Here is a 15,789-nt window from a genome sequence, read left to right as displayed (position 1 = left end):
GGATGGAACTGTGTTAGGATTGCGGAAATTCAAGTTCAAACAGAGACAAGGAAGACAGGGAAAGCTTTATTAGATTCCAGCTTAACCACATGTCAGCTGGGTTACAGGAGAGCAGAACTGGTGGTAAAGGTAAGTTACCAGCATGCACAACTGGGTGAGAAAGGGCAAGGCTGTATTCAGAGCAGGGACTCTGCTTCAGGTCAGGGCATGCACAGCAAAACGCAAGCTATCAAAAGGGCAAGTGGCCGGCTCAAAGTGTGTGCAGGGTCTATTTTCCATGCATTTTGCTGAAGCTGAAGATTTCACCAGCAAGAGAGGAAATAACTTGGATGTGAGTAGCATCCCTTAACGTTGCTATCGGTACTACGCAACCAGAGGCACCCAACATGCGCACTTGCTTTGAATACAGCCCCAATGAAAGTCAAGTGAGACACTGTGATAAGGTCATGTCTTGGAGAGGGGGAACATGAAGCGGCAGGGAGATGACTGTGGCTGGGACAGTGTCCCACACCCAGGTGAAGAATGGGTGGAAGGAAACACTGTCCTTGCAGTCCACGAGTCTCTAAGGCTCATGTCCCACAAGGGAAAACCTGCTCTGCATGTACAGTAAAGACAGTGTCAGTCTGCTTCCTTGCTCGGTACGAGCCTTTTGTTTCCTATTCCTCCTTGTCCAGGCTATGGGCCCAAAAGAGCAGCAGCTCTGAGCCCTGAGAGAAGGAGCTCTGAAAGAAAAGATGAGAAAGAACTTGGCATTTAGACTGCTGCACGGTTCATGCACTAGTCAAACCCATCTTACCCATTTGTTCGATTTTTTTAATGTCAGAGGTGCACACTAAAGCAGTAAGATTTACTGGTTTGGTTTCCTCTCTGTACAAGTTCTTTCAACCAGCTTGAACACGCAAGGCTTTACAGATACAAGCATTGAAATATAGGATAAAACAGATCTAAACTCCAAATCACTCCAAGAAGAAAAACTGTAGAAAATAAAATAATTAAAAAAAAAACAACAACCCCAAATTGCAGTACTCCTGAGGGGAGGGACAGACCACACCAGGGGGAACACAGAGGGGTGGAAGGCAAGCTAGTGTAGTCTCTGCCCAACGCTTCTCTGTGCTGGTGGCTCAGGGGATGGAGTTCAAAAGATCCTTGAGGAAGCTGTCGGGATCATTGATTTCTGATAAGAGACCTTTAAACAGAAGAAGACAATACAGAATAATTAGATCCACAAAGCGGTTTGTGCTGCCCACATTAGGGGTTTGAACTAGGGCACATGTATGTTAATAAGGACAGTGGCAATGTTATTTTAAGTATAGATAAGATGAAGATAAACCCTTGTTGGTAAACCCTTGTTGGATGGATGTGCAGAAGGGACCAAAGTGTACACATTAAATCCATACAAAGCTTACTCTCATGCAACAGAGCCACCACAGGGACCCTGTCCCTGGCTGCACATAGCTTCATACGTTGGACAGGGAGAGACTAGCCTAGAATATCACTAACTCCTCACAGAAGTAAGAGCAGTCTCTCTGCACATTAATTGTCAGCATCTCCTGACTCCTGGGGTCACCAAAATCCCTAGGGCAGAACCCTCACTGCACTGAACTGCTGCCTCGAGTACACGGTCACATCTATTTATCAAACTTCCAACCACATCTACCCTAAAAATGACTTTAAACTGGGATGTATGTTTGTTTAACAGAGCACGGGGAGGACCCGCAGCATCAGATGAGAGAAATTTTCCTATCTGGGGATGCTCAAAACGTGTCTCCCAAGTGTTTTTGAAATAGCTGGAGTGCTGAGGTCTCCTCCTCTCAGTGCCTCACACAAACAAGCTGCTGCAGCAGTGTCAGGAATGCCACTGTCTCGGGCGAGCAGCAGTCATGAGTTGCATAAGACAGCCTATAAAAGGGAAAGCGCACGCTTACCAGCCACATCCAAAAACTCAGAAAATGTTTCAACTGGCATGAACTCCTCCTGGAAGGTTTTCAGGGCCTTGTCGGCAGCTTCGTGTATTGGCATGTCGTTGTGTCGTATGAATTCAGCAAGAGAGTAGGACCAGCCTCCCTCCGTGTTACTCGTAGGCACCTTCTGCAAGAGGGAAAAAAAGCATCAAATCGGTCCAGAAAGTAATGATTTAGAGGAATAAATGCAAACTCTGATGATTTCTCTCATTGCTCTTGGACTCGCATCTCCTGCCTTTTGTAGACAAGCCGTGTAGAAAAGCTACTCCACATGGGACTTTTTAATGCTTTTGTACGGAACATAAAAAGGTTGCAGGCATTTTCACTCGCTAGTTATTTAACCCACTTTGGAAACTGCCTGTTTCTTCCTTGTAGATGCCCCTGCCTAACTCCTTACCCAACTGCTTCCCTGGCTAAAAGTCCTGGTTTTAGTGAACAACAAACAGGAAAAATTTGTGAATACACAGCACAGGAGGAGTGTAGCAAACAGAAAAGCCTCTCAATCCTTTGGATAGCAAACTGCAAAGGGTAACAGGAAGCTCATACAAGGTGAAGCTTTGTGTCTACAAAGATCTTGGAAAAAGGGGTTTCAAACTCTGCCTTCTATTCCAAATAGCTCAGGTTAGGAAGCTGATATAGATGAGCTTCAATGTTTTCTTCTTACCTTGAACATGTTGTAAATGAGATCTACTAGCGCCCAGAAGAGAAGGCCGGAGCGGTACGTTGCATATTCCTTCACTGTCTTATCTGCCAGTCTAGGGAGATAAAGAAATCGATCCGAGTTAATCACTTCACTAAGCTTTGGTAACCAATGTGACAAATAGCATGAAAGCTGAAACAGCCAAAAAGCCCATCAATAATGCACGTGGGGAATGGCTCCAAGTACGCTTTGCTGTGTGCTCTTGGACATGGAACAAACATTGGGCATCCGTGATTTCTGAGCAATGATTCTTGTGGTAAAGAAGCCACTTTAGAGCCACCCTAGTGTAAGTGAAGCAGGGTAGCCAATAAAAACCTAATTTCAGAGGAAAGGAACAAGCAGAGAGGGAAGGGCACTGCCAAGACTGTGTAGGAGTCAACAGCAAAGTCAGAAAAACAATGCCCAGCCCCTATTCACACACGCACTGTGTGGAGTACAGCAGATTCCTAAAAAAAATAACAACATCTGGGTTTCAGCCACAGTCTCTACCAATGACAGAGAAAGTCTTTTTGCTTCTAACTCACAAAAAAAAGCATTTCTGAAAGACTCTGAGGGAAATAGTCCATCCTTGAGGAAATGGAGGGATTTCCATTTAATACCTTCTTAGTTATTTTATGGCCATGGAAGGAATTCTTCTGGAAACAGGCTCGAGAAGGGCTATAAAAGGTGCAGAGCTGTCCTGGGATAACAGCTCCCGAGGTTTACAGGATTAATCACTAACAGGTTCTGGCAAGGCAGAACCCTCTGCCAGCAACTCTAATGGGTTTGGAATTCTCTTGTCTGCGTTCTCAGGTACATCTGCCTCCATCGCATGCCGCTTCCTACTCACCACTTAAAAGCCTGGGGTGAAAAAAAAGTCCTTCTTTATGCATCTCAAACTGGTCCACCTGCCACAAGGCAGCAAGACAACAGGGTATCAGCTGACCATGAGCCCCTCCCCAATCTGCCACAAGTTGGGGATTTGGGGAAAACTGAATATTGTGCTGCTCTTACTTGAAAAGGCTGCATTTGTGTGTCTGCCCTTAACAGAGCTGGGCAGGTGGCAGCTAGGCTTAATTATTTAAAGGAAAACCAATTAGTAAAGGTGACTAAATTTCCATGGGAAAAACAGCAACGTCGAGCAAAGCTAATTCTAGACTCCCAAATACTGCAAGACAGAGTTTCTTTTTATGTGAATGGGTTTGATCTAATTGGAGTCTGCTCCTTTAATTGAAAACTAAAAGGCCCTTGTGGGTTAAGTCTGGTCGCTACCTTCTGGAACAGCTACTGTGTGTAATAGGTGCCGCGTTCTCATTAATAGAAGCTGGTTCAGGCTCATCGCTACACAGGGATTGCCGGCAGAAAGTCAGGCATTAACACTTTAGGAGCCTCATTTCTCTCATGAATATTTTAGAAAGGTCACAGTCAGGAGCAAAGGGAAAAAAATCAAAGGGCTATTTGCCTCCTCAACTCCAGACGAAAGCTGTGCTGAAAGGTGTCTAAGGGATTTTTGTAGCCAGAGTCCTTAGTTCAGTAACACCGAGCAGGTGATTCAGCCCTTTGGAATTTGGAAATTGTATTTACGAGAAAAGAGCAAACCCAGAACTCTCATCCATTCGGGTAATTTCACCTCTGGGTTTTATTACAAAGGGTTTCTCAGCCACGGAAGGTGCCAAGTGTCTCTCATGTTGGTCTTGCAGACAAACTATGACACCTGCAGCTGCTGGCAGAGACAGAAGACATTTTAGGCCAAATCCTCCTCAAATCCATCTTACAATGGATAGAACACACCTAAACGCGGGCCAGGGCCCAGGCAGCATTTGTTGCCTTCATTTAAGCATGAGGGAACGCACAGCACTGCCTGCATCTTCACTGCTAAGATTTACGGGCCCTTTTTAGTATCACAAGTTGATCCTCAGCTGCTTTCTGGTGCAGTTGTTTCCTACAGCGACTTCTCTTCATCTCAGTAAAGGCAGCGGTGAGTCCTGGCATCTCTCTAACCCTCAGCCGACCCCAAGCAGTGCTGCTCCCAGATAATGCCCCGTGCCACCTCCAACAGGGAATGCCACCTCCAACAGGGAATGCTAATTGCCATCTTTGTATGCAGACACATCACTCTGATGTTACAGACGCTGGCTTTCTCTTTACCTCAGCCTACAAATTCAAGGTATTGACACTCATCTGCAGAGCATTTCACCATCCATCGCTCTCTTCCTGATTTTCCACAAGAATAAATAAGCTCAGACCTTAGAAATAAGAACTGTCGTATTTCTATTTCTGAGAGGTTTTATCAGCAGAGGGCTTTGTGCTCCCTTAGTCTGCAAGGATTAAAGAAAGCCCTTGAATAAACCTTGACATAATTCCTAAGAAGTATTTCTGAGTGTTCTCTCCTGAAATTCCAGAGATGGAATGGTTTAGCCCAAAGTTTCTCGCTCTGTCCCCTTCGATGTGCTTTTATTACACACGTGCTTAGAAAGAAGTTGGGAAAAAACACAATCATTTACTGAGGGTTTAAAAGCACCAAACATCCAGAGGAAATCCACCCACATGACGGGCTTTGGGCCACTCATCTCTCAGAGTCTGCGAAACCAGACCTCCCTGATAACATCTCCCATAACTCCGACCCCACCTCTCCCAGAACTCGGGCAGGGAGGTGGGAACACGAGACAGAGCCCAGAGCAGGCTGAGCTGGAACAGCAGAAACTTGCAGAGAAATCAATACCAGAGCCCCTTTAAGGGCTCCTTCACGTTTGATGCTTCTAATAGCATTGATGCATGCTGCGTTGTGTGCTACTACAATGTAATGACTTTATCAAACACATAATTAATGTCATCAGAATAAGAATGCCCTTTAAGGCGACTTAGAATAATAATGAATTCATTCTTAATTATGACAGCTATTTAAAATCATCTCTTCAGAAACTGGAATTCCTTCCTTCTCTGGAAACAGGCGCTTTTGTCAGGCAGGCATAGCCACTTATTCTTGTACTTCAAGTGCCTGACAGCTGCTATTGATTTTTTTTTCTTTTTTAAAAGCAATGGCATTTGATTTCTATTTCTATTTTTCTATTTAAGGAAGCTGGTGCACCGATCAAAAGAGCACAGAAGCAGTGTCTTTCATGAGGCAGGCAGAGAGCAGGCCAGCAGCTGTGAAATAGCACAACCCAACGCTACAGGGTTTCAGTTGAGCTGGAGGAGTGTACTGCTGTACTTCTACGAAAAGCATCGTTCCCACTGATCAGCTGACTGATCCACTCTAAAACCAGCACTGAACCCTCCTGCCCATGGTCCATACTGGGACCAGCATTGTTTAATATCTCCAAGGACACAGCAGGATGGAGTGCACCCTCTGCAAGTTTACCGACACCACCAAGCTGAGAGGTGCAGCTGACAGGCCTGAGGAACTGGATCCAGAGGGACCCGGAGCAGCTGGAGAAGTGGGGCTGTGTGAACCTCAGAAGGTTCAACAAGGCCAAGGGCAAGGTCCTACACCTGGGCCGAGGCAATCCCAAGCACAAACACAGGCTGGGAGATAAAGGGGTAAAGAACAGCCCTGAAAAGGACTTGGGGTGCTGGAGGATGAAAAGCTGGACAGGAGCTGGCCATGTGTGCTCACAGACCAGAAAGCCAACCATATCCTTGGCTGCATCTGAAGAAGTATGCCAGCCAGAGCAAGAGAGGGGATTCTGCCCCTCTATTCTGCTTTGGTGAGACCTCACCTGGAGCTCTGCATCCAGCTCTGGAGCCCTCAGCACAGGAAGGACATGGATCTGCTGGAACAGGTCCAGAGGAGGCCACAGAGATGGAGCACCTGCCCTCTAAGGACAAGCTGAGAAAGTTGGGGCTGTTCAGCCTGGAGAACAGAAGGCTCTGAGCACACCTTATTGCAACCTTTCAGTACTTAAAGAAGGGCTTTAAGAATGATGTAGCAGGGCCTGTAGCAATAGGACGAGGGGCAATGGTTTTAAACTAAAAGAGGGGAGATTGAGATCAACTCTAAGTAGACGAAATATTTTGCTACAGGGGTGGTGAAACACCAGAACAGGTTGCCCAGAGAGGCCTTATCCCTGGAAGGATTCAAGGTCAGGTTGGATAGGGCTCTTGAGCAACCTGGCTGGGTATGAGACAGCCCTGCTCACTGCAGGGGGTGAGTTTGGATGGGCTTTAAAGGTCCCTTCCAACCCAAACCATTCCATGATTCTACAGCCCTGCAACACTGAGTACAAAGCTGCTTGGAAGGGTCAATATCTGCTCTCCCAAAACACACAGCTCCTTCCCTCAGCTCCCCTGTTCTGACTCTGAGTGCCGTGAGGGTCCCCGGAGCACGACAGCAGCCTGGGAGCAGCAGCGGGAGGTGGCTGACCTGCTGGCTCCCCCTGGTGACACCACTCGAGCATGGGAGGTGACAAGGAGCCTCCGGAGGATCTCCACTCGCATGGCTTTCCACTTCTCAGGTGGCGAGATGTGCAGCGCCAGCACGGTGTAATAGTGGGGCCCATCCACCTCGTAGGCACTCTCCACCCACTTCTCTCTGGGGTGTTCCATGAAGCTCTGGAGGTTCTTCTCCTCCCTCGATGTTGCTCGTGTTCTGAAACACAAGAGAAGCTTCAGCAGTGGTCCTGGCTCTTACGTGTTCATTTGCTGCACCTCTTAGGAGCTTATAGGTGTTGCATTCATGCAGCCCCACACAGGAAAACGTAGCACCAGTCTGGCATTACCATTTTTTTCCAACTTTATACAAGTTGGAAAAACTCCATATTCCAACTCATCCAACTTTATACAATTACACTGATCTTTTTTAGCATTCAAACTTTATTACAGAGAATATTTCATTCTCTAATAATGTTTTTTTAAATTTTGGGTTCTTAATTAGTTTGCACTACGTAGTTACGGATGAAACACCCTCCCTACCTGCAACACCTATAAGGTTTGTTTGATTGAAAGGTACCTGCAAGAGGTTTCCATATAGAGAACTACTGAAAGGACAAGAAGAAATGGCCTCAAGTTGTGCCGGGGAGGTAAAAAGATATTGTATTTATTGTAAGGTTAGATTTGGTTTTCCTTTCCCCTACCTCCAGTCTCTTGAGGAGCCCTGACACCCCAGAGCTGACCACACAAGCTCCGTGTGACAGCAGATCTTGAAGATATATCACACTTTACCACAACCTACTGATCAGGAAGAGGCTGCCAGGCAGCTCTCTCAATTTTTAAGCCTGATTTACCGTCCCTACCAAGAAGGCATAAAGCAGTATCCGAGCGGATAGAGCTGTGTCTGGGTGTCAGTGTTGTGTGACCTTTCCACGTGCCACACAACACCACTGGTGGCCAACCAGAAGCTCTTTATTTTCTCCATTTAATATTGAGTGTCTTTTGAAAAGAATACTGTTTGGAAACTACATAACACATTTTTCTACAACAGCCTCACAGCAGGCTCTGGGCTCTCTGGTGCCAGTAAGCAGCCTAACAAGATGAAAAGAATAGTTTCATTTATTTGTCTCCCAAGGGACTCAGCAAACAACACCACAGGGATCTGGAGATAGATATTAAAAACAATAGAGAAATTGTATTAAAGGCAAAATGTTGATTGGTTCCAGGTGAGAAAGGGATGGAGAGTTCACTGCACTCCATTTGAAGCGATCTTGGTTGAAGGGGTGTGTATTTTAACATACACCCCCCCATTTAATTAATGACTTTCTGGTATCTTAACTACACAAACTGAGGCATATGGGCATTGGGTTCTCCTGTGGGTGCTGTTACCAGAACCTGCTCAAGAACTCCAAAGCATTCCAGCATCTACACGTACATGTAGACGCAGGCTCAAGCCAAAGCCCAGCTGACATTTTTGCTCTGTATAAATATTACTGACACACTCCAGCAGAAGGGTTCCTGCACTGCTGTGCACTGGTAAAATCTGACGGACCCAAATACTCCAAAATTCCAGTATATCAAACCTGGAGCCAAAACTGATTCTGTTATTTTCATGTCGGATAAAATGATGCCAGAGTTAAGTGTTTGACTAATAACAATTACTTCATCATGGTGTCTCTTTGTTCCAGAGAAACTGAAGCTGGCAGTGTTTCTTTAATCTAATAACCCTGTTACTCACCCCAGAGGTAATAATTACATCTAGAATGGAAAGAGAAGCTAGGTCCCAATTGCTTTTACTCAATAAGTTCCTTGTGATCCTGCATGTCCAGGCGCAACGCTCCACTCCAAACAATGCAAACCTGTACCAATCTGTTTAAAATGTGCAATTTGGTTCCTCCTAAAACTTGTGTGTGATTTCCCACCTTTCTTGCCTCATACATGGAACAAAGCCCAGCCCTTCTAGATCTTTTGGAGACTGAGAGCGAAAGGCAGAGCTCGTTGCTAGAGAAAGGTACTGACGTGTTGAGGACGTAGAGCACCGTGTGGATTATGTACGGGATGAGGTGTATGTTGCTCTCCCTTCCTCCTCCTCCGGTGTCCACGCTGAATGATTGTTCCATCGCAAACCGGAGAAATAGTAGTTTAATGTCATGGACATTGAGCTGGTAGGTGGGCTCCCGCTGCCCTGTGCATTCCTGGAGGTACGTGTTGTGTCTGGAAAACAGGAATCAGCTTTACTTTATGAAAAACCCTTTAACCTTTAAAAGCTTTAATGCAGTTTCTTCTTCCAGAGCAGGGTGAGAATGGTCAGGCCCTGGCCCAGGTTGCCCAGAGCAGTGGTGGCTGCCCCATCCCTGGAGGGGTTCCAGGCCAGGTTGGATGGGGCTTGGAGCCCCTGAGCCAGTGGGAGGTGTCCCTGCCCATGGCAGAGGGTGGGACTGGATGGGCTTTGAGGTTCCTTTCAACTCGAACTCAACATAATTCTATGACCATAGTTCAGAATCTGAGCAAAAACCTCATGGAAAAGTTCTAAAGAATCATAGAACGACAGAATAATTTGGGTTGGAAGAGACCTTAAAGATCATCTAGTTCCAACCCCCTGCCATGGGCAGGGACAACGAACAGGATACAAAATGCAAGCACCTTTGATTAACCTCCCCAAAGGGAGGCTCTCAAGCTCACTCTGGCGAATCCAATTCCATCTGCACCCATGCGTACACTAATCGATACTGTTTTCCCATGTCCAGGGTTTGGGATACAGCTCCTCTGGCTGCAATCCCTTAAAGATGTTACTCCCGATTTCTAACATGCCAGTACAAAAGCAGCACAATGTGGACCAAAACAGCAACCACACGATGAAGCATCACCATCAGGCTACTGCAACTCATCACCATCCAACAGAGGGTTGGAAATCCACACTACAATCCATGTTACTACACACTCCATCTTCACGAGTCCTGCATTTCTTTATGTGAAGCCAAGAAACCTGCACTTGTTTAGGAAATGTGCTCTTGATGGTAGAATCTAAAATGGCTCAGAGTTACGAGATTCAGCTGCCATCATCTCTGATTTTATGTTTTGAAACTTGCACGCCTCTGTGATAACCTGCTGACTCACCGACCCAAACGCAGAACAGCTTGAGAAGGAACTTTTCCTACTCACCGTGCTAAGCAAGTAGCAAAAGCAGACTCTGGCACATGAGGTCCCCAGACTGGCAGGAGCCCGTTACATTTGGTGTTGGCGTTTTGTAGGGCTGCACTTTCCCATTCTTCACGGCCACGAGCGAGTCTGCATTGAGAGAGCAAACCACATTCAGGCAAGTTAGAAGTATGCAAGTTTTTGTCTAAGAAATCATCAAAAAGTTGACAATTCTACAGCTTCTTTAAACTATGGACTTAGCTTTTCAGCTCACACACGACCCCGGGAAGTAACATCAGCCACCGCTCTCCAGCCTGTGATCAGTACGTACCTTACAGCTGCGAGGTGACAGTCATAGTGGACAATGTTGAAGTGAGAGACTGTGCTGTATCCCTGCTGTTTTCGGGGCTTGTTTTCAAACTCCTCTAGTGCAACGCGTTTGGTGAAAGTATAAATACCCAGGACTTTTGTCGGCTGCAAGTATACAGCAGCTACGTTAGAGATGGTTCATTCTGTAGCAGCTCTTAATTTGTATTATGCTGACACTGCACTAAATTTCATCTCTTCTTAGTCCCTACTTCAAACTTACACTGAGCAAACCCTTCTCCAGCTTTCACTGAAAACACCTCACTTTCACCGGAAAGACACTTTCACTTCCCAACCACCTCTGAAATTACTGATCCCAAGAACCAAACCTGAGATCTCTTGATCTCTAAGACCCAATGCACTGATCCCTGTGCAGCCGGACACTGGCAAGTGCCCCCAGCTGGCAAGAGAGCTTTGCAAACCCATCTCCCTTTACCTGGAACTTATAGCCTTCCCGGCAGATGCAGCAAGTCAGACCTGGTTCTTCTATCAGCTCTTCCATCTGTTTAAGCAGTGCAGTCTTGGTCACCACCTGACCCTTCTCGTTCGTCTGAAAGAGAGAACAGCTCAAGCCAGTTAAAAAGACAACGATGAACACCACCATGCCCACCATTGTAACAGGAATGCCAGACCCAGCCCAATTCAGCCCGCTGCTAGCAACCGTATTTACTCTCCAGGCAGCACCAGGCAAACTGTGGGCTTGAGCTCTGCAATATTTGTCAATAAATCATTTTATAGAAGTCCTTGCATGGCAGTTTTAGCAAGACAGAACTAAAAGATTGTTAGGTCACTCGTCTGCCGTGAGTGCAAACAGACATTACCGTCATGCCCAGAGTGCCCAAGGCTTTCTGTCTCATCGCCATGGCCATACGCTTCTTCTCCGCACGTGTCTCCTTCCGGGCAGCATCGATCTTCTTATTCACCTCTGGATGTTCCCTTAGTGCCTCCAGAAGATTCTCCGCTAACGTCCCGATCCCTTCATCACTAGACACCTGCTCCAGCTTGTGCAGGTTGGTAATCGAGTCTGTACCTATTAGTACCTGATTAGGATTGAAACAGCACTTCCTTCAGACAAAGGGTGCAGTGACAGTAACTGTTTCCTCCAACCCCACCCAAGTTCTCATCTGCAACAATTTTTGCCAAATGTCTTACTTTCATCTTTGCTGCATTATGGACCCTCAAACTACCTATGAGACTGGGCTGACTTGTCCCTGTGCTGGCCACTACTGCAAGCTCAGATTCTGGTGCTGGATAAACGGCATTCTCAGAATAGCAATCAGATCCTGAGATGCCTATCACTGCGATACACTTCAGTCCTAAATTACCTTCTCTTTACACTGGTGCGTACATCTCACGCCCCACAACATGAGAAAATACTGAAGTCAAAATCTCTGCCCTCCAGCCTTTTCCAGACGAACAGATGATACCTGAAGCTGGTGGGTCTCTCCAAGCCCAATAACAACAGCACAGAAATACCTACTATAGAAATAACTGCTTATCTACAGACACAAAAAGCAGTTTAACAAGCCAGCCGTGTCCCACTTGGCTTTCAGAATGGTCTCCTCACCTGCGTAGCAGGGTGCTGCGTGGCAAGCCCTCGGAGCAGGCGCAGGATAAAAGGAAGTGCAGGTCGAGAGAGGAATTTCTTCCATATGTCTGCATCCAAACTGCACAGAAAAGAAGAGGCAGCAGCTGAAGGGCAGTCACCCATTCTGAAACAGTGCTTGGCAGCCAGCCAGCAGCACAGCTTGCAGCGCGCAGGCTGCAGGCAAGACAAGCACCTTCCCCCGGGTGTCCTCCTCTATTAACTAATGAAGTGACATTCACAATCCCACGTTGCGCATGCTAGCAGCCACAGGGTCAACCCTTCACCTTGGGATTTATGTTTGTGAGCTATCAATAGCAAACGCTCTATCTAAGTGCAACAGAATCACAGAATCACTAGGTTGGAAAAGACCTCCTGGATCATCAAGTCCAATCATTCCCATCAACCACTAAACTCTGCTCCTGAGCATCTCATCCACTCGTCTTTTAAATACCTCCAGGGATGGTGACTCCACCCCCTCTCTGCACAGCCTGTTCCAGGGCCCAATGACCCTTTCCGTGAAAAATTTTTTCCTGATGTCCAGCCTGACCCTCCCCTGGCGGAGCTTCAGGCCATTCCCCCTTGTCCTGTCCCCTGTCACTTGGGAGAAGAGCCCAGCTCCCTCCTCTCCACAACCAAGTAGTTGTAGAGAGCAATAAGGTCTCCCCTCAGCCTCCTCTTCTCCAGGCTAAACACCCCCAGCTCTCTCAGCGGCTCCTCGTAAGACTTGTTCTCCAGCCCCCTCATCAGCTTCTTTGCTCTTCTCTGGACACGCTCCAGAGCCTCAACATCCTTCTTGTGGTGAGGGGCCCAGAACTGAACACAGTACTCAAGGTGCGGTCTCATCAGTGCTGAGTACAGAGGCAGAATAACCTCCCTGGACCTGCTGGTCATGCCATTTCTGATACAAGCCAAGATACGATTGGCCTTCTTGGCCACCTGCGTACTCGTGTTCAGTCAGCTGTCAACCAGCACCCCCAGGTCCTTCTCTTCCGTGCAGCTCTCCAGCCACTCTACCCCCAGTCTGTAGCACTGCACAGGGTTGTTGTGCCCCAAGTGCAGGACCCGGCATTTGGCCTTGTTGAACCTCATCCCACTGGCCTCGGCCCAGCGGTCCAGCCTGTTCAGATCCCTTTGCAGAGCCTCCCTACCCTCCAGCAGATCGACACTTCCACCCAGCTTAGTGTCGTCCGCAAACTTAGGGTGCATTTGATCCCCTCATCCACGTCATTGATAAAAGAGATTGAACAGGGCTGGACCCAGCACTGAGCCCTGGGGGACACCACTCGAAACCGGCCTCCAGCTGGAATTAACTCCATTGACCACCACTCTCTGGGCCCGGCCATCCAACCAGTTTTTCACCCAGCAGAGTGTGCGCCTGTCCAGACCAGAGGCAGGCAGTTTCCTAAGCAGAATGCTATGACAAACTGTGTCAAAGGCTTTATGGAAGTCCAAGAAGACTACATCCACAGCCCTTCCCTTATCGAGTAGGTAAGGAACCTATCCAATAGGTAAGGAACAGGCAGGGAACAGAAGAAACCAGCTTGGATGGGAACCAAGTGGGAAGATCACTGGCTTCTTTGCCCCTCTTTACAGTAGCACAGTCTCACCAGACCCTTTGCATCACAGCTGAACCAAGCCTAAATGCTTCTGAACATGGACTTGTTAACAGCTTTCTTGGAAGACTATTGTGGTGATGAAATGAGAGAAGGATATTTAGGTTTACTGCATACATTAAGTAGCAACTCTTACTTCTTTGCACTGGGAATGTGCTTTTTCATGTAGTCAAGGGCATTCTGCGTAATTCCCTTTTGGAGGATGAGGTCTTTCAGCTGATGGCCGTTGCTGTTGTTCTTTATTCCAGCTGCTATTTTACAGAAACAGTCCAGGAAAACTTTATCATCTCCACTGTGCTCCTCATCATACCTGAAAAAAAGAGAAGAAACGATAAATTGGAGGCTCTCCAAACATCCCTGCCTGCAATTCTCATCACATTTGTGCTGAATTTGGCAAGGGAAGCGAAGAATAAAGGCATGTAGTGATAGGACAAGGGGCAATGGCTTTAATTTGGAAGGGGGAAAATTTAGGTTAGACATCAGGAAGAAATTATTCATGATGAGGGTGGGGAGGCCCTGGCCCAGGTTGCCCAGAGCAGTGGTGGCTGCCCCATCCCTGGAGGGGTTCCAGGCCAGGTTGGATGGGGCTTGGAGCCCCTGATCCAGTGGGAGGTATCCCTGCCCATGGCAGGGGAGGGGACTGGATGGGCTTTGAGGTCCTTCTAACCCAAACCATTTCATGATTCTGTGATTTTAAGAATGCACGTAACCTACTCCAGCTCAGTGACTCAAAAAAGCTTCTCAGACCCTTGTCATCTCAGAATAAACTCTAAAGCCCTATTTCTTGAGCTACACACTCACATACTTCTTTTGAGAACGGCTTAGAAGTGAAATAGGAAATCAAGCTTATGCACCAGCAATCTCTGAAGCTTTGCATTACACTGAAGTAAGCATCAATGAGGGAAAAAAAGCTGTATAGACTTGTCAGTACGCCAGATTTCAGGTGCTTTTAGTTGAAATACGACAACTTACTTATCAAAGTTACAGTAGGGCTTGAATCGATCAACCAGAATCTGCATTTTCTCCATTTCCCCAAAGGAGAGGTAAGGGATGATGCGTAATAAGCCTTGCAAGACACTGAGATTGGAACGGACAAAAGTGCTGTTAATCTGATCGAGCAACATGACCAGCTGATCTTTGTCACCAGTCAGAAGGAGGTTACCCTGAAAAGGAAGAAGAGCATGATATATGTTCAGGAAAGCCCTCACTCAAGCAGCTAGTTGACTACTCCAGTCTTGATGGATTGGAGCACTAGAACGTGATAGGAGAGCCTGATGAAGAACAAAACCCTGCCTCATCCCCAAATGTCTTGTGGAATGGCTGTAACCACTCTTCCAGCCAATAAGTGACTTCTCCCACTTACTATTAAAAGAATTTTCTAGTCAAAAAGGTCTAACAGTTCTAGCCCAAAGGATGTCAGATTCCTGTACACCAACAGTTTCAAAAGACACCTGAAAAATTCTTCTCATTCTCAGTGTAGCTGAAATATTGTTTTTACCTTCAGTTAGCTGGAAAACCAATTATGTTTTCAACATGTACGAAAACACTGGGAAAAACAAGGCAGAGCTGTGTCTTTTCTTGTCTCTCCCTGGCCTGTGGCCCAAAGCAGCAAGGAAGGATCCAAGCAGTGCCTAATAACCCCCACCTGGCTGTGCAAGAACCATCCAAAAGAAGCTTCACAGCGGTTTTGGTTCAGGGCACTCCTCTTGCCCTGCCTCCCCGGCCTGCTATGACATGCCAGCAAGCATAACAACGGTTAGACTCCCATCTAGCACACCTCCACAGCTCCAGAGGCACAGCATCACTCTAATAAGATGTTTGCAAGCCTTGAATCCCAGTCAACATTTCCATTTGTACATCGAGCTGCAGGCATTCACCTTGTCCTCACTCAGAGGTTCTGCATTGGATTCATCCAGTATGATCTCCATTATACTGAGCACTTGTTCCGCCACGGCCGCTCCTCCGCTGTCCTTACTTTCCTGCTCAGCCACCAGAGCCTGGAGAAGATGGCAGCAATTACTGTAACACCAGCAGTGACTGGTTTAATGGATCTACACATTTGTACTCGCTAACAGC

The 15,789-nt window shown here is 46.9% G+C and overlaps 1 protein-coding gene across 3 annotated transcripts in view; it reads right to left on the bottom strand.

The window, feature by feature from the left end:
* Window positions 1–792: 792 nt before the first annotated feature.
* Window positions 793–15,789, bottom strand: part of UBR4 (ubiquitin protein ligase E3 component n-recognin 4) — an 85,002-nt gene continuing 70,005 nt past the window's right edge. For all 3 annotated transcript variants that reach the window (XM_054085776.1, XM_054085777.1, XM_054085775.1), the window contains 13 exons: window positions 15,591–15,710; window positions 14,686–14,876; window positions 13,850–14,023; window positions 12,080–12,179; window positions 11,334–11,552; window positions 10,949–11,062; window positions 10,478–10,620; window positions 10,171–10,296; window positions 9,028–9,222; window positions 7,004–7,228; window positions 2,626–2,716; window positions 1,926–2,088; window positions 793–1,186 (listed from right to left, as the gene is read on the bottom strand). In XM_054085776.1, coding sequence (XP_053941751.1) covers window positions 1,122–1,186; window positions 1,926–2,088; window positions 2,626–2,716; window positions 7,004–7,228; window positions 9,028–9,222; window positions 10,171–10,296; window positions 10,478–10,620; window positions 10,949–11,062; window positions 11,334–11,552; window positions 12,080–12,179; window positions 13,850–14,023; window positions 14,686–14,876; window positions 15,591–15,710 — 1,926 coding nt within the window. In that variant the 3' untranslated portion in view covers window positions 793–1,121. The remainder of the gene's footprint in view (window positions 1,187–1,925; window positions 2,089–2,625; window positions 2,717–7,003; window positions 7,229–9,027; window positions 9,223–10,170; window positions 10,297–10,477; window positions 10,621–10,948; window positions 11,063–11,333; window positions 11,553–12,079; window positions 12,180–13,849; window positions 14,024–14,685; window positions 14,877–15,590; window positions 15,711–15,789) is intronic.

This window comes from Cuculus canorus, chromosome 21 (genome assembly GCF_017976375.1).
Source record: "Cuculus canorus isolate bCucCan1 chromosome 21, bCucCan1.pri, whole genome shotgun sequence".
Taxonomy (NCBI): Eukaryota; Metazoa; Chordata; class Aves; order Cuculiformes; family Cuculidae; genus Cuculus; species Cuculus canorus.
This window is presented reverse-complemented; position numbering and strand designations above follow the sequence as displayed.